General features: G+C 43.0%; 1 protein-coding gene across 2 annotated transcripts in view; it reads left to right on the top strand.

The window, feature by feature from the left end:
* The first annotated feature begins 50 nt into the window (after window positions 1-50).
* Window positions 51-24,785, top strand: part of eya3 (EYA transcriptional coactivator and phosphatase 3) — a 29,137-nt gene continuing 4,402 nt past the window's right edge. The window contains exons 1-15 of one of the 2 annotated variants that reach the window (XM_060904579.1): window positions 51-156; window positions 10,591-10,724; window positions 10,823-10,872; window positions 10,976-11,064; window positions 11,144-11,212; window positions 11,365-11,431; window positions 13,183-13,292; window positions 13,522-13,659; window positions 15,687-15,766; window positions 15,929-16,109; window positions 20,573-20,706; window positions 20,814-20,897; window positions 21,076-21,165; window positions 21,249-21,307; window positions 21,390-21,550. In XM_060904579.1, the coding sequence (XP_060760562.1) occupies window positions 10,692-10,724; window positions 10,823-10,872; window positions 10,976-11,064; window positions 11,144-11,212; window positions 11,365-11,431; window positions 13,183-13,292; window positions 13,522-13,659; window positions 15,687-15,766; window positions 15,929-16,109; window positions 20,573-20,706; window positions 20,814-20,897; window positions 21,076-21,165; window positions 21,249-21,307; window positions 21,390-21,550 (1,345 nt within the window). In that variant the 5' untranslated portion in view covers window positions 51-156; window positions 10,591-10,691. The remainder of the gene's footprint in view (window positions 157-10,590; window positions 10,725-10,822; window positions 10,873-10,975; window positions 11,065-11,143; window positions 11,213-11,364; window positions 11,432-13,182; window positions 13,293-13,521; window positions 13,660-15,686; window positions 15,767-15,928; window positions 16,110-20,572; window positions 20,707-20,813; window positions 20,898-21,075; window positions 21,166-21,248; window positions 21,308-21,389; window positions 21,551-24,785) is intronic. The other variant, XM_060904580.1, reaches the window with a different exon arrangement.

Genomic DNA, 24,785 nt, shown 5'->3' with positions numbered 1-24,785 from the left:
AGCTGCGCACTCGTCATTGCGCATGCACTTCCTGCCAAATAGTTGTCCCTAACAACCCGAGAGCTTCACTGTAGTGTAAGTTTTCAGCCCGGAGGATATTTAGCTTAGCTTAGCATAGCTTAGCTAACTCCTCGACTCGAGCGATTTATTATGATGGTAAGGATTTATGTTTTTATTTTATTTGTATATATTAATATTTACATTAATAGTTTAATTCTGACTATTAGCGGTATTTAATTTAAGGTCATGGAGTGTCCGGTCCGCTAAGCTACATAATAATAGATGCTAGGCTAACGACATGGCTAGCTTTGTAAGCTAACGCTAACTTAAACAGTTATTTAAAACGTGGAAACTAGCACTGTATATTGAGGTTAAAGTATTCGGGTTTTTTTTTAAATAATAATAATAATAATATGAACAACATGAACACACACACTGAGTCCAGGTTGTGCTTTGTGCATATACGTCTTGCTATTACCGTTAGCTTTAGCTAATGTGTGCACTTACTGATTAATTTACTTTTAAAATAAATTCAGGGTATTCATCATCACTTATTAAAGTCGCCAAAACCGTACAGGTGGCAAATAAATCACTGGAAATCATTTAATTAGCTGACTTTAAAGAGAGGTTTAAAACAAAGCCATTAGAAGTTAAGCGCAATAACAGAGGGACGCGTTCTGAATAGCAGTGTGCTCCCTAAACTAGTGAATAACACCGTGCACGTGAATCATGGTCTCGCCGCCCTTTTCTAGTGCACTCCGGGTTGAGTACGGAGCCATTTGGGATGCGGCTGTGAGTTGCTCTGTGTGGCAGATGGACAGAGAGAGGGAGAGCTTCACCTTCAGCACACACACACACTCGCCCTTGATGTACACACACAGCCACTACTGCTGCTCTTAATTTTAACTCCTAGATAAAGGATCAAGGGTGGGACTTGGTTAATCCTGACTTTTTACTCAGTAAGTGAGGGTGAGGCCAAAAAAAAAAAAAAAGCCCACCCACAACAGCCACCAGGCCCATCAGTCAGGGAGGAGCTGTGGAGCTCTTTTTATTCTAGTAGGAAGGATTAAAGATGAGATGTGAACTATGAGCCATTCCTTAATCAAGGGTTGAAGAAAAAGACAGACACACACACGACCATGGTTTCCTGTTTCTAAATCCCTTACAGTTCCAGTGTGGCTGATTTTGCTCTACTCCAGTTTTCAGTGACTGTAATAAATAAATCTTTCCCAGGAGATGTAGGATGGGTTATGGATCTCGTGAACCTGTGACGGTACATTGTCGTACCGTACGATGAGTTATACTGTCTTATTTAGACATGAATGCAACATCAGACCTTAATATAGTAATGTATGGGTAGCATGGCTTTTCATTTTTAATTAGTTGATCGATAATTCAAAGATGGAGATGTCCAGCTGTCTTTTTTGTTGTTAAGGTAGAACCTGATTCAGGAAAAAAACCTGGTTTCCAGCCTCATGGATGCCGTGGACAACATTCGTTACAGTTACAGATATTTTACTCATTGCGTGTGTGTGTGTGTAGATATATAATATAGACACAGGTGTTTTACTGGGAAATACACCACTCGTATTTTTCATCCGAGCTCTATCCGGGACATGGAGAACCAAAACCGTGACATAAATCTCTCTATATCACTCGTGAGGAAATCGATGAATTGTTTTGGCTAGTTTTTGTTTGTGAATGTGTCGATATAATAAAAAGAAAATCACACATTGGCTTGAAGATATGAAGTTTATCTTCTCGTGTTGAAAAACTCGCATTTTTCATACGAAATACATTGCAGATCTGAGTGACATAATTAAATATTATTGGCTGGTTTTCGTGGTATATCAGATATATTCCATTCAGCTAGTATGATACTGAACAAGTCGAAGATGAGTAGCTGAATGGAATATATCTGATATACCATGAAAAAAGCCAGCCAGTATTATTATAATAACTACACATTCCTTTCGGGTGTTCAACGCATCTTTTTCTTTCAAAATTCTCTCAAAATCTTCTCTATTTAACAACGCAAACCTGGCAGCCATGCTTGTTTATAAATTGTCCCAGTCGTTCGCTAGCGCGGGAGTTTTACGTCTCCGACGTGTTACGTCATGTCTTGACAACCATGCAATATTGTAAACCATGTTCAACGCTCATTCTCCATTGGGTAGGGTGTCAAGTCAAGTTTGTTTGTATAGCGCTTTTAACAATAGACATTGTCCCAAAGCAGCTTTACAGAATCTGAATGACCCAAGACATGAGCCAGTTTTATCCCTAATCTATCCTAATGAGCAAGCCCGTGGCGACGGTGGCAAGGAAAACCTCCCCCAGATGACACGAGGAAGAAACCTCGAGAGGAACCAGACCCAAAAGGGAACCCATCCTCACCTGGACAACAACAGACAACATGACTATAACAGTTTTAACATGAAGTCAGTTTTGTTGATGTTATAAACTCTTCGTTGATGGAAACTTGAGTGCAAAACTGTTCATGATAACTGCAGTCCTAAAGTTAGCAAGCCAACTGTAGTCCTCAGCCATAAAAGCATTACTGTAAGAGTCCAGAGCGTCCTCCAGGTGTGACTTTCAACTGTCCACATGGGGCCGTCCTCCACAGGAGCGATGCGATGAGACTCCAACCAGACACAGGGCACCAGGATGGATCAGGCAGGTCTGAGGAGCAGAAGAGATCAGCATCTCAATCTCAGGATTGACATGTAACTCAGAGGGACAGATTTGGGGGAGAAGAGAGAGAAAACACAGGTTGTTAGGGATGCCCAGTGGCACCTGAATAAGTAGGAACAGTATACATTTTGCGCTGAGTACAAGCAGGGACTCCGGCAAAACTACCTATGACAGCATAACTAAAAGGAGAGAGCCAGAAGGTAACACAGGCATGAGGGAGCCCCGGGACATAAAGCAGCAGCCACTACACCGTCAACAAACTCGAGTGAGCAAGCAAGTGGGGACTGACAGCATCCATGCATCCCAGTTTACCAAAACACTCTGTCTGAGAACCCTCCAGATCTACACCTTTACCTCATAAACACCATTAACACAAGGCTCGACTAAACAGATATGTTTTCAGCCTAGACACTGAGACTGTGTCTGATTCCCGAACACTACTTGGAAGGCTGTTCCATAGCTGCAGGGCTTTGTAAGAAAAGGCTCCGCCCCCGATGTAGCCTTCACTATACGAGGTACCAGCAGATAGTCTGCACCTCTTGATCTAAGTAGGCGTGGCGGGTCATAGAGGAGCAGAAGTTCACTCAGGTACTGTGGTGCGAGACCATTTAGTGCTTTAAAGGTCAATAGTAGTATTTTATAATCAATACGAAATTTGATTGGGAGCCAATGCAGTGTGGATAAGACAGGCGTGATGTGGTCATATTTTCTAGTTCTAGTAAGGACTCTTGCTGCTGCATTTTGAACTAACTGGAGCTTGTTTATGCACTTATTGGAACATCCAGACAGTAAGGCATTACAATAATCCAACCTGGAGGTAACGAAAGCATGGACTAGTTTTTCTGCGTCGTGTAGTGACATTAAATTTCTTATCTTAGCAATATTTCTGAGATGAAAGAAAGCTATCCGGGTAATGTTATCAATGTGAGTTTCGAATGAAAGACTGGGGTCAATAATCACTCCGAGGTCTTTTACTGCTGCACGTGAAGAAACAGAAAGGCCATCCAGAGTTACTGTGTAATCAGAAAACTTACTTCTAGCTGCATGTGGTCCTAGTACAAGTACTTCAGTCTCATCAGAGTTAAGCAGAAGGAAGTTAATGAGCATCCAGTGTCTAATGTCCTTAACACATTCCTCAATTCTATTAAGCTGGTGTCTCTCATCTGGTTTTGCAGAAACATACAACTGTGTGTCATCAGCATAACAGTGGAAACTAATACCATGTTTACGAATAATATCACCCAGAGGTAACATATATAAAGAAAAAAGCAGTGGACCCAAGACAGAACCTTGTGGAACACCAAGCTTTACCTCAGTATGTCTAGAAAAATCACTATTTACATCAACATACTGATAACGATCAGTTAAATAAGAGCTGAGCCAGGAGAGGGCCGTTCCCTTAACTCCCACAACATTTTCTAGTCTATCCAGAAGAATGGAATGATCAGTGGTATCAAATGCTGCACTAAGGTCAAGCAACACAAGCAGCGAGACACAGCCCTGATCAGACGCCAACAGTAGGTCGTTTACTACTTTAACCAGAGCTGTCTCTGTGCTGTGATGAGGTCTAAATCCTGACTGATACATTTCATGGGTGTTATTCCTATGTAAATATGAGCATAACTGCTGTGCCACAGCTTTTTCAAGGATCTTGGAGATAAAGGGGAGGTTTGATATTGGCTGATAATTGGACAGCTGACAGGGATCAAGGTCAGGTTTTTTAATCAGAGGTTTGATAACTGCTAGTTTAAAGGATTTGGGTACATAGCCGATCCTAAGAGAAGAATTTATTATTTTTAGAAGCGGTTCAATTACTTCAGGTATTCTCTGTTTGAATAGACGTGTAGGTAAGGGATCTAGTACGCAAGTTGAGGCTTTTGATGCCGAGATTAATGAAAGTAATTCAATTTCTTTAAGGGGAGTAAAACATTCTAATTGCTGATCTGATAGTTATATTGTTAACTACAGGGTCACTTACATTGTCTGACCTTAAATTAGTAGTTTTAATTTTTTTTAACTCAGACTGACAAAGACGTATATCATTAGCTCCTGCATGGATAATTATCTTTGAGAACCTCTGCTTGCCTAAGAACCTAAGATTACCTGCTTTGTCCGGCGCCCTGGCTCCCGGTATACACCTGACTAAAGCTGCTGGTGCCCCTAAAGGCTGAGCTAATTTCATGTGCCGTATGATAGAGTCCCCTATAACCAGAGCTCTTTCAGGTTTCTCAGCGGGTGCATCACTAAGGAGAGCAAACCTGTTCGACACGTGACGCAGAGAGGAGTGGTGCTCCCGTGGGCGAGCCTCAGCGGTAGCTTTGGCTCCATGCTTATGCCGCCAAGTCATCACCCATTCGCCCCGCTGTAAGGGCTCTAATGCCAGAGTTGGGGGATTACTAACTCCGCCTTGGGCATCCTGACTTTCCCCTACAGAAACTACACTGTTCTCACGCTCACTGACCTTCTCTAAAGCCTGGATACGCGCTTCTAGGACTGCAATCTTCTCCGTCAGAGAGCTAATTAATCTGCACTTATCACAAATAAAGCTCTCGCTAGCAACGGAGAAAGAATGACTAAACATCCTGCACTCAGCACACTGAACAGGCTGAAGGTGTGCCGTGATGAAAAGATTCACGTACCTTAATTGAAGATCTGTTGATGTTAAAGCAGGTCTGATGTGGATGGCCTCTGCTTGTGGTCTTTACGCAGGAGGAGAAAAAAGAAAGCTTCCGGTCTTGGCCTTCTTCTGAAAAAAGGGGGGGAAAACAGAAAAAGGAAAGCGAAAGTGGAAAGTATAAAAAGGAAAGCGAAAGTACAGTAAAAAATGAAAAGGATACTGGAAAATTATTTGTAGAAAAAATAAAAAAAAGATTAGTGATTAACGCCAACACTCGTGAAAAAGTCTTTTTCCGCAAGTGTCAAGCAGGTTTGCTCATCCAGAGCATAGGTCGCGTTAACCGACAATTGTCCGTCATTGATGGATTTTTTTTTTTTTAGCTATGACGGAAAAATCTGAAGGCCGGTGGTCATATTGACGGATGTTTACCGTTACCACTAACAATAATAGCCTAATAATAACAATAATAAAACATAATGAAACACACAATTGAAATGATTGGCAAGTTGTGGCAGAGTTTTCTTACATACAGTATACATAGTCTTCACTGCCGTCACTTTCAATCTGAGCCGACGTTGCGGCAGTCTTGATGTTCAGTGCATAGGCTGCTCATGTATACACTGTAGCCACTCCGCAAGGCTGTTCCGCCCATCGCGCTCCTGACCGCGCTCTGACTTTTCTAACCACGAGCACAGTGAGATGGATTAATGTTTCCCTTCTCTGCAGAAGACGCGTCATTTTTGCTATTAAAAAAGGAGATGCATTGGGTTGTTTGTGTCGTTTCCCTGCCTGCACGTCTTAATGCAATAGCGCTCATTTAGGCTAGTTGTTTTCTTGTTTTTAAAATGAAACAAATGTCGATTTATTGTATTCTTCCCCAGCAAGCTTAGGAACATCACTGCTCGAATATCTGCTAAACTATAATTTTAATGAAAGCACGGGTAGACAAACTAACATTTAAACATAACTTCGTTTTATTTAAGACCTTCCGTGTCAGGTTCCAGGCTCCGCGGGGTGCAGCTGCACCACTGGTGCTTCTGATCACTTCCCTGGGAGAAATGTTTCCCGACTTCAGAACTTTGGCTGAAGTGGCGCTGGTTATTCCAGTCTCCAGTGTCGCAGCAGAGCGCGGGTTCAGCCTTCAGAATAAAATTAAAACGTCAATGAGAAGTCGTCTGTCCGAGGCAAAGACGCAAAATTTAATGACAGTTGCCTCGGCAGCGGTCTCCATTGACGACTTTGATTATGCACAAGCGAGCTCCCAATTTAAATCCATGCGGGCCAGAAGGAAGGTTTGAGCTCATGCAAACAGGTCAGATTAGATTGTCACTTAAATCGTTGTAGTGGACTGTTCATATTTTAACTGCGATTGTCTTGCTACGTTGTAAAATAACATTGTTCATATGCCCGTTAAGGCACAACAGCCGCAATGTTTTTAGCGGAGGGAAAATGGGTTCACAAGTGACCGAACGTCAGAATCTCTGTTCATCTTTTTGCATCATAAATACATAAATAAATGATTAAATAATACAAGCTTGTTCTGTGAATTAATTTTTAAATGAAAATGAGTCCATGAAAACACAAGTTATTAAATATATAGCATTTATAGCCTATATACATTGTCATTTAAAAGTTAAAATAAAATGACAGATAATAATGGACAATGACGGAATTTTTACGACCCTGTCCGTCAAAATGACGGACAATGAAAAAGTCTAACGCAACCACTGATCCAGAGTGAGGTAATACACGTCGGATAAGCGATATGCTAACAATATTGCATGCTATCAAACCAAATGAATGAACCCGCTAGAAAAGGGAATAGAACACGTTTTTATTTCCATCGATAAAGTGTCCTGTGTGTATAATAATTCCTGAGGTTTCATTCCGATGACATCACTCCCAGTGTTTTCCCCGCTGACTGGTGATCTATACATTCAGCACTTGAAGATAAACTTCATGTCTTTGCGTAACTGTGTATCATCCTCTATATATTCCAGTATATTTGTTCCCATGTTTTACAAATTCATTCCCATGATATCTGTTAATTTCCTTGTTTTAATAATTCGTGACCGTTAGGGTTGGGCGGTATTACGGTAAGAAGGTATCCCGATGTATCCAAAAGTACCAACGGTATCGGTCTCATTACCGTCATTTTAAAAAAATATATAATATCTAAATAAATATGGAGTACATGAGGTCATAATATAAAATAATAAATTGAAGATCATCCCGAATAACTGTGTGATCGTATTTTCACTAATTCTATCAATTTCCTAAAGAAGTTCTCATCGCGTGCAGGGTTGTTTATGTCGTTACCATGGCAACCCTGCGTGACATTTGGAGTCTGACAGAAAGCTTCGCAAGAGACTGAGACCGCGGTTGAAAGATGGCAAGTCAAGATAACGAGTTAGTGGCAAAAAAAAAAATACAACATCGGCAGTGTGGCAGTATTTTGGTTTCAAACCAAACGAAAAGGAAGAGCCAGCAATAATGTAAATGACCGCGCAAAATCGAAAAAAATCTAATATGTCCCCTAAGGCACACCATAGCCTGGGGTACTCCACTTCCATGAGATCTCTCCAATGAGTTGTGTTTTGAGTAGGTTACATGAGTAACAACAAGGTAAAATAATATAACGTATGACATTTGGGATGTGGGTAATAAACGTTTGAAATGTCATCTACTGAAGAAACGGAAGAAAACATCGTAGCGTAAACTGTTAGGTTTCTGGTGGGAATTAGCAATGCGCTTGCTATCTTTGTTGGGTGTTAAACCGTATGGATTTAAGTGGAATAATTGTAAGGAGTTATGTGATCAAGACAGCGTTTTAAGCAAGGTAAGGCCATTTGATTATTAATTTCCCCGCCATGGCATGACGTGGGCCCATATGATTTTGCCTTGTGCAGCTATCACGCATTTGAATTAGGTTCGCCTCATTTGCGCTGAAGAATATGGTTTATCGCGCAGTCTAAACGGACTTGGGTGTTGGTTGATTCTTTTTCTTTTTTTTATTTCCCATGCTTGAAAGGGTATGATCCTGCTCATCGTGTACTTTTTTTGATGGAGCAGGTGAAATAGTGCTGCAAATGGCGTTTCAACGCAGACATGTGTAAACGACAGTTGAATGCTATTTTCAAGATGAAGGAAGAGTTGCGTGATGCTTTGAAATATCTCTTAATCCATTCATCAATGCACAAAATTCGCTTTGCTGCTTAATCCATACCACAATGCACATAATTCGCTATGCTGCTTTTAAATAGTACATTTGAGGCATAGGCGCAGGTCTGGACAAGGTCCGCCGGTATAGGCGCACGTTACACAGTAGGCCGAAACAAAATATTTTTTTCTCGGTAATACCGTATACCCCGGGAAAACACAGACAGTTTAAAGGTATCAAAATTTGGATACCGCCCAACCCTAGTGACCGTGCAGGTGTTGTACTGTCCATACCATCAGCTTCACAGTGTGGGGAAATAAGGAATTTTAAGCAGACTGTCACAGAACCGATGAGTCTGAAATGTCTGTCTGTCCAAATTTCAGCCTGTCCGAAAGGCCCGGAACAATGCAGCCAGGGGTCTGGGGCCTGTCTTGGGGCCCAGGAAGCTGAAGGGCTTTAGATGCCAGGAGCAGGCTTGTAGTACTCGAGTCTGACTCATCCTCTAATTTTAAAGACTCGTGACTTGACTTGGACTTGTGCATTAACTGCATTTGGACTCGTAAACTGGAGATGAGGACTTGGATTTTTTCTTTATTTTTTGTATCATGCCATAATAATTTGGCATAGGATATTTATATCTACATTAATTTTTATACTAATTTTGTGCACGAGTGTCACACCTGCATGCCTTGGTGTGTGCATCAGATAGACTTTCGGGAACGCTCCAGACTCTCGCGCGCACGCCGTAAACGACTCGCACCCGCACAGGATTAAGGCTTAATCAGCGTGCCGATATAAAAACTGTAAAAACGCACTTAATTTGCGAAGTATTGAGTTGTATTGCTGACACGTTACCGAGCCTTGTTTCCTTGTTCAGTTTCCTGATCCCTGATTTCCTGTTTCTCGTCTTTGATTCTTCCGAGTCTACGATAGCCGAGTCTTTGATTCTTCCGAGTCTACGATAGTTTACGATTTTTCCTGCCGTTCTGGATTGTTTACCGTCTTTAATTGTATTAATAAACACACCTGCACTTCCATCCGTCTCCCAACCATCTCTGACAGAATACTTCACACTCCCTGATAAAGAGAAGCGCATTCACCTGTTCATACGTCATGTTCAGGACAGACAAATGTTAATGGCGCTAAAACAGCCACCGTCAAATGGTGCAGGTGGAGTCTTGTTCTTGACTCGACTCAATTTTTTTTTTTAATGACTTGGATTTGACTCAGACTTGAACCCTGGGGACTTGAGACTGGACTTGGACTTGAGGTTTAGTGACTCGACTACAACCCTGGCCTGGAGACGGCTTCTCAGCTTCCAAGAAAATGTCAGAAGATTCAAGAAAAACATGCTTAAAGTTCTACCCAAGAAAACAGTAGCACACATGGGTCAGTTCCATGTCTAGAAAAAAGTGTGGTCCAGTTGGTTACAACTTACTGGTACTCACCTATAGGTACTATAATAACACTTATGAAACGTTATGTCAAAAATGACTTCTTTTTTTAATACTGTTTATAAGAAGGTTAGTAATTAACAATACAACTCTTCTTACATCTCATCTCATTATCTCTAGCCGCTTTATCCTGTTCTACAGGGTCGCAGGCAAGCTGGAGCCTATCCCAGCTGACTACTGGCGAAAGGCGGGGTACACCCTGGGCAAGTCGCCAGGTCATCACAGGGCCGACACATAGACACAGACAACCATTCACACTCACATTCACACCTACGCTCAATTTAGAGTCACCAGTTAACCTAACCTGCATGTCTTTGGACTGTGGGGGAAACCGGAGCACCCGGAGGAAACCCACGCGGACACGGGGAGAACATGCAGACTCCGCACAGAAAGGCCCTCACTGGCCACGGGGCTCGAACCCAGACCTTCTTGCTGTGAGGCGACAGCGCTAACCACTACACCACCGTGCCGCCCTCTTCTTACATAATAGAGTTAAAATTTTGAGTCCCAGATTCCAAGTAACAGTCGTTAAATTTCCAGGGATTTCCCATCGTTCATTCATGAGAGTTTCTGAAACCCCTCAGATGGGTGGTGGAACAAGATGGATGAAAGCGTACGCCTTCATACAGTAAGGATGTGAAGATAAAGTGTGTGTGTGTGTGATTCAGGGCCTGCACAGGGCCAGAAGCAGCAGTAAAGTGTGAGCGGCCAGACACGTCAGGACACGCCGTGCCGTCCTCTCCACGCGCGCACGCATACACACACCATCATGGAGGAGCCACAGGAGGCACCAGAGCTCCCGGTGAGTCCCCTGTTCTTTCCTTCCACACTTCTCGATCACTCCTAGCTCTGAGATCTTGAATACCGAGAGACACGTGTCCATGTGTGTTGACTGAACAGGCAAAGAAAGCGAGGCACGACCCAGAAATCGGTCAGGAAGAAGATGTGAGGTAATATATCTACACATAATATCTAAAATGTTTTCCAGTCTGACATTTTGCCTTTCCAGTATCTCGCATACTGGTGTTAATTGGTTAATTGTTGTTGTTCTAGTGGTGAGGTCGGTCATGACAGCAGGCCAGATGTTTTAGGCTCTAACATCACCACTTACTCTCCATCCTCTGCTGCACATCTCGATTCTGGTCTGTACTCTTCATCCTTCTTCAGCCTCACTACCATCATTTATTTTCTGTTCTAAATATTATTTTCCATGTCTGTCAGTTCCAGGGAATCAAGAACGCTCAAATCAACACATATCAGGCTGTGACTCAGACCGCTCCTATACTAAAGGTATTATTATTATTATTATTATTATTATTATTAATAATAATAATAATAATATTATTATTATTATTATTATTAAAGGTCCTGTGTGGTGAGTGAATCATGGTATTAATGCTTTTGTGTGTGCGCATATAATTTTTTTTTTAAATGTGTTTCAGTGGAGACCTGCAAAGAGCTCACAGCTCCAGAATCTGAATATACCTCACAGATCTACCCAGGAAACAAGTAAGAGCTCAGCACCGTAGTGAAGGGAGATGTAAGCTGAATGGCGGTCTGTAAAACGAGTACAGTAATTTATGATGTGACGCGTGGCTTCATTTGTTCCAGTGTGATTTCGTACAAGTAATCTCGATAAGTAAGTAAGAGAACAGCAGTATCGTTGAAGAGAGGGAGGCCACACCCTTTTCAAGCAGCCTGATAGACACGTCTCCGTATAGGAGGCATTGCAGCTTCGTTGGAACTGATGGGTGCGGAGGCCACGCCTCTGTCGCTGGGACCAATTGGTGGACGGGCATGGAGGCCACGCCTGTGTCGCTGGGACTGACGGACGGACAGGCGGGCGTGTAGACCATGCCGGTGTTGCTGGGACTGACGGACAGGTGGGCATGGAGGCCACGCCCTGGTTGCTGGGACTGACTGATGGACGGGTGCGAAGGCCACGCCTCTGTCACTGGGACTGACAGACAGACAGGCGCACAGGCCACACCTCTGTTGCTGAGACTGACTGACTGACTGTTTGGGCGCAAAGGCCACGCCTCTGTTGCTGGGACTGATTGACTGACAGATGGGCCCGGAGGCCACACCTCTGTTGCTGGGACTGACTGACGGGCGGGCGCACAGGCCACGCCTCTGTTGCTGGGACTGCCTGACTGACGGATGGGCGCGGAGGTCATGTCGCTGGGACTGACTGACAGACGGACAGGCGTGGTGGCCACGCCTCTGTCGCTAGGACTGACTGACGGACGGGCACGGAGGCCACGCCTCTGTCGCTGGGACTGACTGACTGACGGACGGGTGCGGAGGCCACGCCTCTGTCGCTGGGACTGACTGACTGACGGACGGGCGCGGAGGCCACGCCTCTGTCGCTGGGACTGACTGACGGACGGGTGCGGAGGCCACGCCTCTGTCGCTGGGACTGACTGACTGACGGACGGGCGCGGAGGCCACGCCTCTGTCGCTGGGACTGACTGACGGACGGGCGCGGAGGCCACGCCTCTGTCGCTGGGACTGATGGACGGGCACGGAGGCCACGCCTCTGTCGCTGGGACTGACAGACAGGCATGGAGGCCACGTCTCCATCGCTGACTTTATCCACATTAACGCAGATAAATTTCATAGTGCATCCTATCACTTTTGCGGACTCCTCCACACTAAAGCAGCCGTTTTGACCTCCAAAGATGCATCGTTTTAAATCCGCTCTCTGACGTGGCGAAATCTGCTCCGTTTCGTGTAGATAAGGTAAACATAGCCTTTGAAAAACACTGATGTGGAAAACACACGAGTCACCCAATTCCAGGACAGCTGAATACGGCAATTTTCAACGCTTGTTTTTGTGTTATTTATTTTCAGACTTTTAATTTTGAATGTTTTGTATCGTGTGCAAGTGACTTTATTCAGATAACAGCATCGAAAAAGGAAAATGGTGGAAATGAAATAAAAGCGGTCGGACAGGCAGTCCATGCACATGTTTGGGGTAAATGGGTTTCGTTTCTGTCGCTGGATGGGAATATTTTTGGAAGTGCGTGCAAAATGTTTGCATAGAATTGCGAGCGTTAACTATGGAAGGGCAAAGAGAACCCTACAGTGCTCCAGGAAGCTGATGATGTGATGTTTCTCAGTAATAGTGTGCCAGTATTTAAAAGAGCTGTGTGAGGTATCGTTTTTACCAATAAAGATTCTGCCAATCATCAGGATAAATCTATTGTATAAAAATTACTCCCTTACTTGATTCTCTCTCTCTGTCTCCTATGTAATAGCCCTGCAGTTACTGTATACGACAACCAGGTGGCGTTTTCTGCTCTGGGTCAGTCAGCAGCGTACAGCACCTTCAGCCAGACGGGCCAAACCTATGGCCTGCCTCCATTCGGTGTGTCCCAGCCTGGAGCTTTACTTCATACCACTCGAGCACTCATGCTGTCACTGCATTTAAAGCAGCAGTCACTGCACACGCAGCTTCCATTCGCATTCACATTTCCACTCACATCTGCTTCATCTCATTCTCTGTCTCTGCATTCTCTCTTTCTCTCTCTCTCTCTTTCTTGTGTACGTGTGTCCTCTTTTGCTCCATGTCTCCACCCACACCCGCGTGGCCGTAGGTGCCATGTGGCCGGGCATTAAGAGCGAGCCCAGGCTGCAGGACGTGTCCGCTGCTGGCCAGATGCCGTTTCTCAGCTTCAGCACAGCTTATACTTCAACTCAGCCGTGCCAGACCCACTACTCGTACCCCAGCCAAGGCAAGGCGGCTCCTTCCCTCCCTCCCTCCCTCCCTCCCTCCCTCCCTCTTGTCCTCCCTCTGCACTTCTTACAAATGCTGAGCTTCTCATGCACTGTTCTGGTGTCGACTTTAAGCAGTCACATGTATTACTGTATAAGGAAAGGAGCAGAGCTGCATGGATACTGTGTTTTGTTTTTTTTTCAGCAGAGCAGTATTAGTGAGCATAGTCAGTAAAAATAAGTGACCGGTGCAGCTCACACTGCTGTGCACGCAATTCTTGGCACTTTACTGCTTAGCCCTCGTCACACGCTTCATTCAAGATGCTGGTGCAAAGCCGTGAGGTGTTTTTATCAGGTTTCTCATGTTGTAGAAGGATGATTTCACGACACGTTTTGCAGTCAAGTTTGTTCTGATTGTCATGAAACAGCGTCCAGATCGCTGTCGTTTTGTCGCCTGGTCTTTAGCACATCATCATACGCAAGGCTAATGCCATGAAATGTTTGTCACGGGGTACCAGATGTTGGTATCTGAGCATTTATTTATTTTTTTACAAGAAATTGCGATAAGACTGATAATGCCTACAACGGGATCTATACCTCCCTAGGACGGACATTTAACAGTTATTCCACGAAATCGAGTCGTACATGAGCTGATAGCAGCTGTAAGCCACGTACGACGAGATTGAGTGAGTAGAATAACTGTTTTTATTCTATCCACATTCACTGGGTTTTGAGAAACGGAGCATTTTTTATTTTTATTTTTTGCAAATTTGATAAATAAAAGCTTTATACAAAACGTCAGACAGAATAATTTCCGCTTAGAATGTAAACAAACCGGCGAAATGACAGGAGCAATTTGTGAAAAATGCAATAATTCTTGGGGAAAAAAAAAGATGTGTGAAATTAGCCCTCGTCACACGCTTCATTCAAGATGCTGGTGCAAAGCCGTGAGGTGTTTTTATCAGGTTTCTCGTGTTGTAGAAGGATGATTTCACGACACGTTTTGCAGTCAAGGCGACAAACCATTAAATACTTTTTTTTTTCCACCTTTATTGGATAGGACAGTGTAGAGACAGGAAATGAGCGGGAGAGAGAGACGGGGAGGGATCGGGAAATTACCTCGGGTCGGAATCGAACCCGGGTCCCCGGATTTATGGTATGGCGCCTTATCCAACTGAGCCACGACGCCCCCACCGTTAAATACTTTTATTTCATATTTTGTTGCCTTTTGGGGGGTTTTGTTTTCGAGTAGAGTTGTTGGTTCAGCAACGCGCTCTGCCGTTTTGTTTTTCTCCGCTCACGGTATATGAGCTGATATCCTAGTAGTAGAGTAGCCAATCAGAGCCTGCGATTGCTCATATCCAGTGAATGTGGATAGAATAATAAGTAATAGTCAGCATTAAAAAATATGCTTTTCATTCGCGACTTTAATACGCAAGATTGGTTAACTCTAAGGAGATGTACGTTACTCTTGTGTATAATGCACGCCACAAGATCTGGAACGCCTCCCTCCCCCCAGAAACCTTGAGATCCAGGCTTAACAATAATCCCTGATTTAACCGTAACCCCACTTTCCCTGCTTTCTCGTAACGCAGCGTGTATACACACACACACACACACACACACACACACACACACCATATAAATAAATAATGACTAAATATAACTGAATAAGTAACTAAATTAATGTAAATATTGAAATGAGAAAATGCTAAACGCAGCAAAGGAGATTGCAGTCTGTAATGTAGCCTGTTAAATAAATTGTTTATTTGTTTTGAACGAAATGTTAATCTATAATGCATATTCAATAATTTTAGAATTGCGGTAACGATAAATGAAATGTGTTAGATTCTGAGATTTAATTTAGTCTCGTCTGCAGAGTTTAGCGTGCAGCCACGTGTGCGAGTTTTACTGAACAGTGTAAACTCAACCAGCTTCTTCATTCATTTCTCATCCAATGACGCCAACATTTCCGTTTTCCTGTGTTTTTAATTTGATCCCCTTTGATCATTTTGCTCACACGTTTTAATTTTTTAACCCACTTCAGGTTCCTGCTTCACTACGTCCAGTGTGTACTCCAACATCCCCACAGCCCCTGCTGTCACCACAGCCACCGCCACACATCAAGTGAGCTTCAGCAGACCCCACGTGCATACATGCAAACAACAATATAAGCCTTTTTACAGCAGTAATCAAATCTAACCCTCTTTTCAGGTTAAATGTAATTTAAAACCTTGGCCGTTGAAACGAAGATTGCATTCTTTTCGTTGTTTTCCTCTCTAACTGCAGGATTTCTCCAGCTATAATTCACTGGGACAGAACCAGTTCTCCCAGTATTATGTCCCTCCCAACAGTTACCTCCCACCTGCACCCCCTAGCAGCCAAGAGGACGGAGAGAACGTCTCAGTGCCGCCGTACACGCCTGTGAAGACCGAGACTAGTGCCTCCACAGGACTGCCCAGCTCTACAGGTACCGCCCATCGATCACAATCAAACACTGCTTTCAGAAAATGGCCGCTTTTAAATGCCATTCGTTTATTTTCTGCATGGATTGATGTCACCGTTTGAAGACGTTACGTGTTTTCCCCATATAGACAGTACGCTCAGACTAGTGGAAGGAAAAGAGGTCCATATCATGAAATACCGTGACTGAGGTCAGTATTCAAGGCCGAGGTCACGGTATTTCACCATACGGACCGACCTTAAGCTGGTAAATAATATATTTTATTTTTTCTTTACCAAATTCTAACAGAAAACGAGAGCGCCCGAAAGGGAAAACCGAGCCGAGCCGCCATTTTGAATCCTCATTCACGGCTGTAATGAAAATTGCTTCCTCCTCGGTATACAAGTGCACTTCCATGGCAGGAAAAAAAAACTACATTTTGCCGCCTATGTAGTCCCCTATTTATACAAATAGGAGTCATTCAGGATTCAGCCATGTTTTTGCTCGGCGTTAGCAACAGGTACAGGTTTTTAGCTTTCTCCTGAAATGTTTTCTTTTATTTCTTTTTCCTCAGGGTAGTAAAACTTGCTTTCGCTGTGAACACTGTCGTTATCGCTATCCATGCTGTAAATTTAATGCTATTCTCCTGAGAAATGCTGGCAAAAATTTATAAGATTTTTGATAATCTTTTAAATAAATCTTATTAAAAAAAAATGTTGACAAAAAAATTCTACTATGTTTGTTGTTGTGAACGAGCGAGTCGCCAGAGGTCCATAACTGGGGTCCGTACCGTAGGATACAGACCCGCTAGCCAGCCAATCAGAGCGCAGGATTTGATGAAAACCGCACTGCGAAAAAAAAATACTTCAGCTTATTATACAAGTGGTCTTTAACCACAGTGATCTTGAACGCTCAGTTCTGATTGGTCACAAGATTCATTCTCTGTAACAGCAGCTTTGACAGTAAGCTGCATTTTTGGAAGGAGTCTCCAGTGTCAGTCTTCCGGTACTGGAAATTATTGATGATTTAGGGCTTTGATTTATTGTTAAGCTGCCTTTTTTTTTTTCTTTTTTTTTTTTAAAGTTAACTTGAAAAAGAGAGAATAGGAACTACCTTGCTTTGCAGTCGTTCCATAAGATCAACTACAAATGGATAAAAAGTAGTTTTAGAGCTGTGGTGTAAGAGGAATAAAGCACTCGGAGACATGGTGGTGGTGTTAGAGAAGAATGATTAACTTTGGGATGGTGATAATAACTCCGCTTTATATCAGAACACATTATACAACCTCATCATTAGCTCACGTGACCATAAGGCCGATGAGTTATCGCCATGGCGTGATGTCCGTCATCCACGATTCAGTTAAATCGTATCTCCTCCATCAGTTCTCCACGGAATTCCGCTCCCAGTGTTTTGTTTGAAAGAACTCATCACTCCACACAAAACTTGGTCATTGTTTTGTCATATTTTTTGCTGATGATTTACTAATTAGGCCAAATTAATATATTTTCCAGGCCTCTCATTAGAATTTTATCTCCTCTCTCATTATTATGGAGTGGGGGTACCGGTTTACCTCTGTCTGACCGTCCATCCACAGCACACTTTTTCTCAGCAACCACAAATCATAGCCACTTGGTACAAACTTCTGCTTGGGGTTCTATACCATGTTTACCGTTTTCAGGTCTGTCGCACATCGACTTCCTGTTTACCGACTGAATGTATTTACGAAACATTATAGCGTGGATTTACAAAATTTTCGTAACACTTTTCTCAGCAACTGCAAATCACAACTGCTTGATATTTGGTAGCGAGCTTCAGCTTGGGGTTCTATACCATGTTTACCGTTTTCAGGTCTGTCGCACATCGACTTCCTGTTTACCGACTGAATGTATTTACGAAACATTATAGCGTGGATTTACAAAATTTTCGTAACACTTTTCTCAGCAACTGCAAATCACAACTGCTTGATATTTGGTAGCGAGCTTCAGCTTGGGGTTCTATACCGTGTGTACCGTTTTCAGGTCTGTCGCACATCGACTTCCTGTTTACCGACTGAATGTATTTACGAAACATTATAGCGTGGATTTACAAAATTTTCGTAACACTTTTCTCAGCAACTGCAAATCACAACTGCTTGATATTTGGTAGCGAGCTTCAGCTTGGGGTTCTATACCATGTTTACCGTTTTCAGGTCTGTCGCACATCGACTTCCTGTTTACCGACTGAATGTATTTACGAAACATTATAGCGTGGATTTACAAAATTTTCGTAACACTTTTCTCAGCAACTGCAAATCACAACTGCTTGATATTTGGTAGCGAGCTTCAGCTTGGGGTTCTATACCGTGTGTACCGTTTTCAGGTCTGTCGCACATCGACTTCCTGTTTACCGACTGAATGTATTTACGAAACATTATAGCGTGGATTTACAAAATTTTCGTAACACTTTTCTCAGCAACTGCAAATCACAACTGCTTGATATTTGGTAGCGAGCTTCAGCTTGGGGTTCTAGACCATGTTTACCGTTTTCAGGTCTGTCGCACATCGACTTCCTGTTTACTGACTGAATGTATTTACGAAACATTATAGCGTGGATTTACAAAATTTTCGTAACACTTTTCTCACTGTTTGATATTTGGTAGCGAGCTTCAGCTTGGGGTTCTAGACCATGTTTACCGTTTTCAGGTCTGTCGCACATCGACTTCCTGTTTACCGACTGAATGTATTTATGAAACATTATAGCGTGGATTTACAAAATTTTCGTAACACTTTTCTCAGCAACTGCAAATCACAACTGCTTGATATTTGGTAGCGAGCTTCAGCTTGGGGTTCTAGACCATGTTTGCCGTTTTCAGGTCTGTCGCACATCGACTTCCTGTTTACCGACTGAATGTATTTACGAAACATTATAGCGTGGATTTACAAAATTTTCGTAACACCTTTCTCAGCAACTACAAATCACAACTGCTTAATATTTGGTAGCGAGCTTCAGCTTGGGGTTCTAGACCATGCTTACCGTTTTCAGGTCTGTCGCACATCGACTTCCTGTTTACCGACTGAATGTATTTACGAAACATTATAGCGTGGATTTACAAAATTTTCGTAACACTTTTCTCAGCAACTGCAAATCACAACTGCTTGATATTTGGTAGCGAGCTTCAGCTTGGGGTTCTAGACCATGTTTACCGTTTTCAGGTCTGTCGCACATCGACTTCCTGTTTACCGACTGAATGTATTTATGAAACATATAGGGTGGATTTTGACGCTATTTCAAGAAGCAAAATCACACACATCACATCACATTATCTCTAGCCGCTTTATCCTTCTACAGGGTCGCAGGCAAGCTGGAGCCTATCCCAGCTGACTACGGGCGAAAGGCGGGGTACACCCTGGACAAGTTGCCAGGTCATCACAGGGAAGAAGCAAAATGCTATTTCAAAATGACAGTTTACCAGGATGCTGTTTGAAATCCCTGTGGAGAGACACGGCTCTTTACTTACTTGTTTCAGGGTTCATTATTTGTTGAAGTCAACATTCATAATAAGTGTCCTGTTCCGTCGATTGCTTGCATTCTGATAAGTGAGAGCAGCGTGGGGGGGATACGCAAGTGAGCAGTAGCTCACAATTGATCTTGCTTCTCATCTGATTTCAGTTCTGATCAATGTTTGTTTTGGGTAGATCTCTCAAGGAACAAAACTTGGTCAATTGTTTGTTGATTTCCCTGTTGTAAACAATTTGTTTACAATTTTGTTCATTAATTTTCAGTTAAATTGTACCTCTTCCCTCAGTCACCAATGGATTTCAGTTCAAGTCAAGTTTATTTGTATAGCGCTTTTAACAATAAACATTGTCGCAAAGCAGCTTTACAGAGTTTGAACGACGTAAAACATGAGCTAATTTTATCCCTAATTTATCCCCAATGAGCAAGCCTGTGGCAACGGTGGCAAGGAAAAACTCCCTCAGACGACATGAGGAAGAAACCTCGAGAGGAACCAGACTCAAAAGGGAACCCATCCTCATTTCAGTTCTGATTGTTTTATTTGAAAGAACTAGTCCTTCTGCACAACACTTGGTCATTGTATTGTCAAATGTTTGCTAGCGACCTGCTAATTAGGTCACCTTAAGTTTTGGGACTTCTCGTTAGAATTGTATCTCCTCTTGTAGTTCTCACCCGAATTCAGTTCTGATCGGTGTTTTGGGGAACAAAACATGGTCCTTTGTTGATTTTCTTGTTGTGAACAATTCGTCATGGAGGTTGGTCCTGTCTCACGTTGTCACGTTTCGTTATGGTTGTTCTGATGGCAGGCCAGATGAGCTCCTACGTCCTTATCAGCACATCTTGAAGTGTGCCATTCCTCACTTAATGTTCCATGCACTTTAATTATATATGTTTCTCAGCACTTGAAGGCCATTTAAATCATTCATTTTAGGTCTGTTATTTTACAGTCGAAGGAAAAAAAAAAGTTTGATTTTATTTTTCTGCTCTCTTCTTAGTTGCGTCTCCAGCCAGCGTGACCCTCCCCGTGGGCACGGCTCAGGACGAAGCCGCCCGCAGAAACCCTCTACCCAAAGCAAAAGGCAAAGCAAAGAAATCAGACAGCGGTCAGTCTACAGACAACGACCTGGAGGTAGAGACAATATGGTGTCACCAGACTCTTAAATCTCTTAAACAATACTTCGGGGGGGATAAAAGTGTTTTCATCTAACCTCGCTTTATATCTCCTGTCTTTCTCAGCGAGTCTTCTTGTGGGATCTGGATGAAACCATCATCATTTTCCACTCCCTGCTCACAGGGTCGTTTGCGCAAAAGTTCGGCAAGGTACCGCAAAGAGTCGTGAAATGAATCGCCAGGCATTGGCTGTGGAATATGCGCCTTATGCGCTGTACACTGTTCTTCCCTTGTGTGGTTAAAGTAGCTGCTGTTCTGCTTGGTTTGGGAACACTGTAGTGCATGTTTACGCTGATGTGTGATGCAGTTTAGCTTTGTCTTCCTCCAGGATCCAGCTACGGTGCTCAATCTGGGTCTGCAGATGGAGGAACTGATCTTTGAGCTCGCAGACACGCATCTGTTCTTCAACGATCTGGAGGTGAGCCGCCTTCCTCATTCGTACCAAATCACTGTTTCATCAGGACCCGCAGGGAATTAAGCCTGTGATGGGTTTGTGTTTAGGAGTGCGATCAAGTCCACGCTGAGGACGTGTCGTCTGACGACAACGGACAAGATCTGAGGTAATTTGAGGAGTTGAGCGCGGTGTTAAGATGCACTGTTGTGTCTTTTTTGTATTCTGAGCTCGTCCTCTTCCTCTTCCAGCAACTATAACTTTGCGAATGATGGGTTCAGTGGGACGGGCGGAGCCGGAGTGCAAAGCTCCAACCCAGCAGTGCAGGGTGGAGTGGACTGGATGCGCAAGCTGGCCTTTCGGTACCGCCGCCTTAAAGAGATCTACAACGGATACAAAGGGAATGTCGGAGGTACACTTCGGATTCGGATTGGAGTTTTCAGGCCACCAAGTTCTTCTGAAATGTCTAGATCAGGGGTTTTCAAAGTGTGGGAGAGTCAGCCCCCCTCAGAGAGCAAATAAACAACAGCGCCCCTCCCCCCCCTTACAATTTTTTTTGTTGCTATACTTAATGTTCCATTCGTATTTAAAAAAATGGTTGTTGTACACGTTTTTATTTTTTTTCTTTTATACATTTTAAACAGGCGGCACGGTGGTGTAGTGGTTAGCACTGTCGCCTCACAGCAAGAAGGTCCGGGTTCGAGCCCCGTGGCCGGCGAGGGCCTTTCTGTGTGGAGTTTGCATGTTCTCCCCGTGTCCGCGTGGGTTTCCTCCGGGTGCTCCGGTTTCCCCCACAGTCCAAAGACATGCAGGTTAGGTTAACTGGTGACTCTAAATTGAGCGTAGGTGTGAATGTGAGTGTGAATGGTTGTCTGTGTCTATGTGTCAGCCCTGTGATGACCTGGCGACTTGTCCAGGGTGTACCCCGCCTTTCGCCCGTAGTCAGCTGGGATAGGCTCCAGCTTGCCTGCGACCCTGTAGAACAGGATAAAGCGGCTACAGATAATGAGATGAGATGAGACATTTTAAACATCTGTGCTTTTTAAAACCTCTTTTTTACACATTTTAAACATCTGTGCTTTTTTTTTTTAAACATCTTGTTTTACACATTTTAAACATCTCGGAGCATCGTTAGCTCGCACCTCTTGGCAGACAACGCACTGTGGCAGTGGAGCATCTTCAGATCCAGTCCATGAAAATCCAAACTTTAAATAATCGTGGTCATACTTCCTTCTTTTTTTGCTTGGCCCAGACTCTGTCTCCTCACTCACTGTAGCTTTAGGTACTAAAAATCCATCCATTTTGTCTCTGGCAAAGGCTAGCTGAAGTTCGCTAAACGTCCGCAATAGTAATTTATTCTGGTTTATTTTTCCTCACGTTGCCCCCCCCAAAGAACTCTGGCGCCCCCTAGGGGAGGCGCGCCCCACACTTTGAAAAGCCCTGGTCTAGATGTTTGTTAATGAGCTGATGACATACACACAGATAATATCAGGTGCAGGATCCAGGGGTACAAGATGTATCCCGTGTATATATTGTTAAAATATGTAATAACGAAGAGGGCAATAAAATCGGTACTGCTCGCACAGGTTACTAGAAGGGAAAACTACTTCCACACCAAAAGTCATAGGAATACAACCAACGTGGTTTTTTTAGCGATTTTAGTATTTGGAAATTTGAGCTAAATTCCGATGTAACGCGTAACATGAAAGCCGCTCACCAAGAGAACTTTTACTCGCCATTTTAAAAAACGCATCAATTTTTGAATGAATTTTACACTTTGACTATCATACTAACAATATAGACCCAAACTGGAGACTATGGAACTCGAGAATGAAAGATTTCAAGGAAAATAACAAAACGCATTATGTAACGCTGTTTTTAATTATACTCATGTATCTAAAATAAATCACTAAGTTTTAACTTCATACACGCTAAAGTTCTCTTCCAAAAAAATACACAAGAGTTCTCATACGATTTACTTGCTGTTTGCTGTTTTGATTTTCAGCTTTCTACTTCTAATAACGATTCCAAAATTACACTGAATTCTCAACCCCCGAACACATTTTACTCAGATAAAAATTGCAGGAAAACTCGGCCATTTTGCTCTGAAAAACGCTTTCTTGGGATCGCGAACAACGCGTCTTAACAACAGCAAGGCTTGAACCATCACTCATATCCCAAATGTTCCTTTGGAACCAAATCTTCTTGATTCTATCGTAAATAGCTCCCAAAATTACACGTTTTCTGAAACCCTGAGCACGTATTTCAGTCAACGATGTCGAAGTATTGCTTCGGCAGGATCAGTTTACAAAGCAAGCGAGCGCGGTAAACAAAAAGGTTCGAACTTCTCCGCTCACTTTGCAGCCATTTCTTCTTCATGTGAAGGTCTTTGATGAACTGGGACAGGGCGGCTAATATAATAGTACCCCTAATAACAATAGATATGACGAACAGCCTTGCTAAACGTTATGTGACTAGCGAAGAGTTTTTTACGCTTCACTTGTGAAACAACAGTATCAATAACGGGTTTTTTTCCGTTTCCGGTTGAGAGTACGTCGTGCACATTCTTTCTTCCGCTTCTCACTGGAGCTTTTTTTATTTTCTCTCCTTTTCTTATTTTAATTATTTTTTTCTGTGTTTGAGTGTTTTGTTCGCCGGTTGTGGTGTAGCTCCAGACCCAGTTTTGGGCGTCAGTTCCCTCCAGGCCTTGGGTCGCTGTGGGTGATGCCTGTGCTCCCAGCTATGGACTGCAGTGAGCTCGTTGCTCATTTTAACATCGTGGTTGTCCAGCGCTCTGTGCTTTAATGCTTGGCGTGATGTTCTGAGCAATGTTGCTCGGTGGCGTCGCAGCAGCTGTGTAGGCGGTTTAGGACCAGTGGCGGCTGGTAGTCTTTCAAACAGGGGAGGCTGGTCGGTTACGATATTTCCAGATTTTAAAAGAAAAAACACATCAGTTTTGCCCATACTCTTGCCTCTGATCTGGCTGATTGTTGGCAGGGTCACAAACTGTGAAATAACAGGTTCTTTTGGCCCATTAGCCTACTGTCCAATATACATGATGGTGGTGTTGGGGGGGGGGTATATTTTAACATTTTATATTTTAAAATTGTGGCATGTTGTTTAAAAATTGACCTCGGCTGTGTTTTTGTTTAAAAATGTTTTCCAAATTGTAGCGTTGTTTAATTCATATCCAGAAAAACATATATTCCAATATAATATACTCAGTATAAACATTTTAAATAGATTCTATATTTTTGGTCCATCCATGACATATTACTAAAGTAGCCTATTTACTGTTGTTGATGTGGGTCACTTGCTGTTAGCCAATTCACTTTCTCGTACCAGGAGAGCTGAAAGGAACGAGTATTATTCCCTACCTTTTTCACCAAGTCAATTTGAGGCGTTGGTCTACCCTGCTCTTTAATTTTAATTTTTTCCTCGAAAGGAAGACTGGCAAATGGCTTCGCCAAAATTAAATCAGCAATGCTTGGCATCCGTGTGTACCTTTCTTGCTAGCTGACTAGCCCCCTCAAGTTCAAGTTCAGTCACTCAAATAAACGAAATTTCTGGAACTAAGATCGCAAACTTGACAACACTATATTTACACTTTATTTACAATGAAAATATATACAAACTAAAAAAGCTGG

The sequence above is a fragment of the Neoarius graeffei genome, chromosome 22 (assembly GCF_027579695.1).
Source record: "Neoarius graeffei isolate fNeoGra1 chromosome 22, fNeoGra1.pri, whole genome shotgun sequence".
NCBI lineage: Eukaryota > Metazoa > Chordata > Actinopteri > Siluriformes > Ariidae > Neoarius > Neoarius graeffei.
The sequence above is the reverse complement of the archived record's forward strand: the minus strand, read 5'-3'. Positions and strand labels throughout refer to the sequence as shown.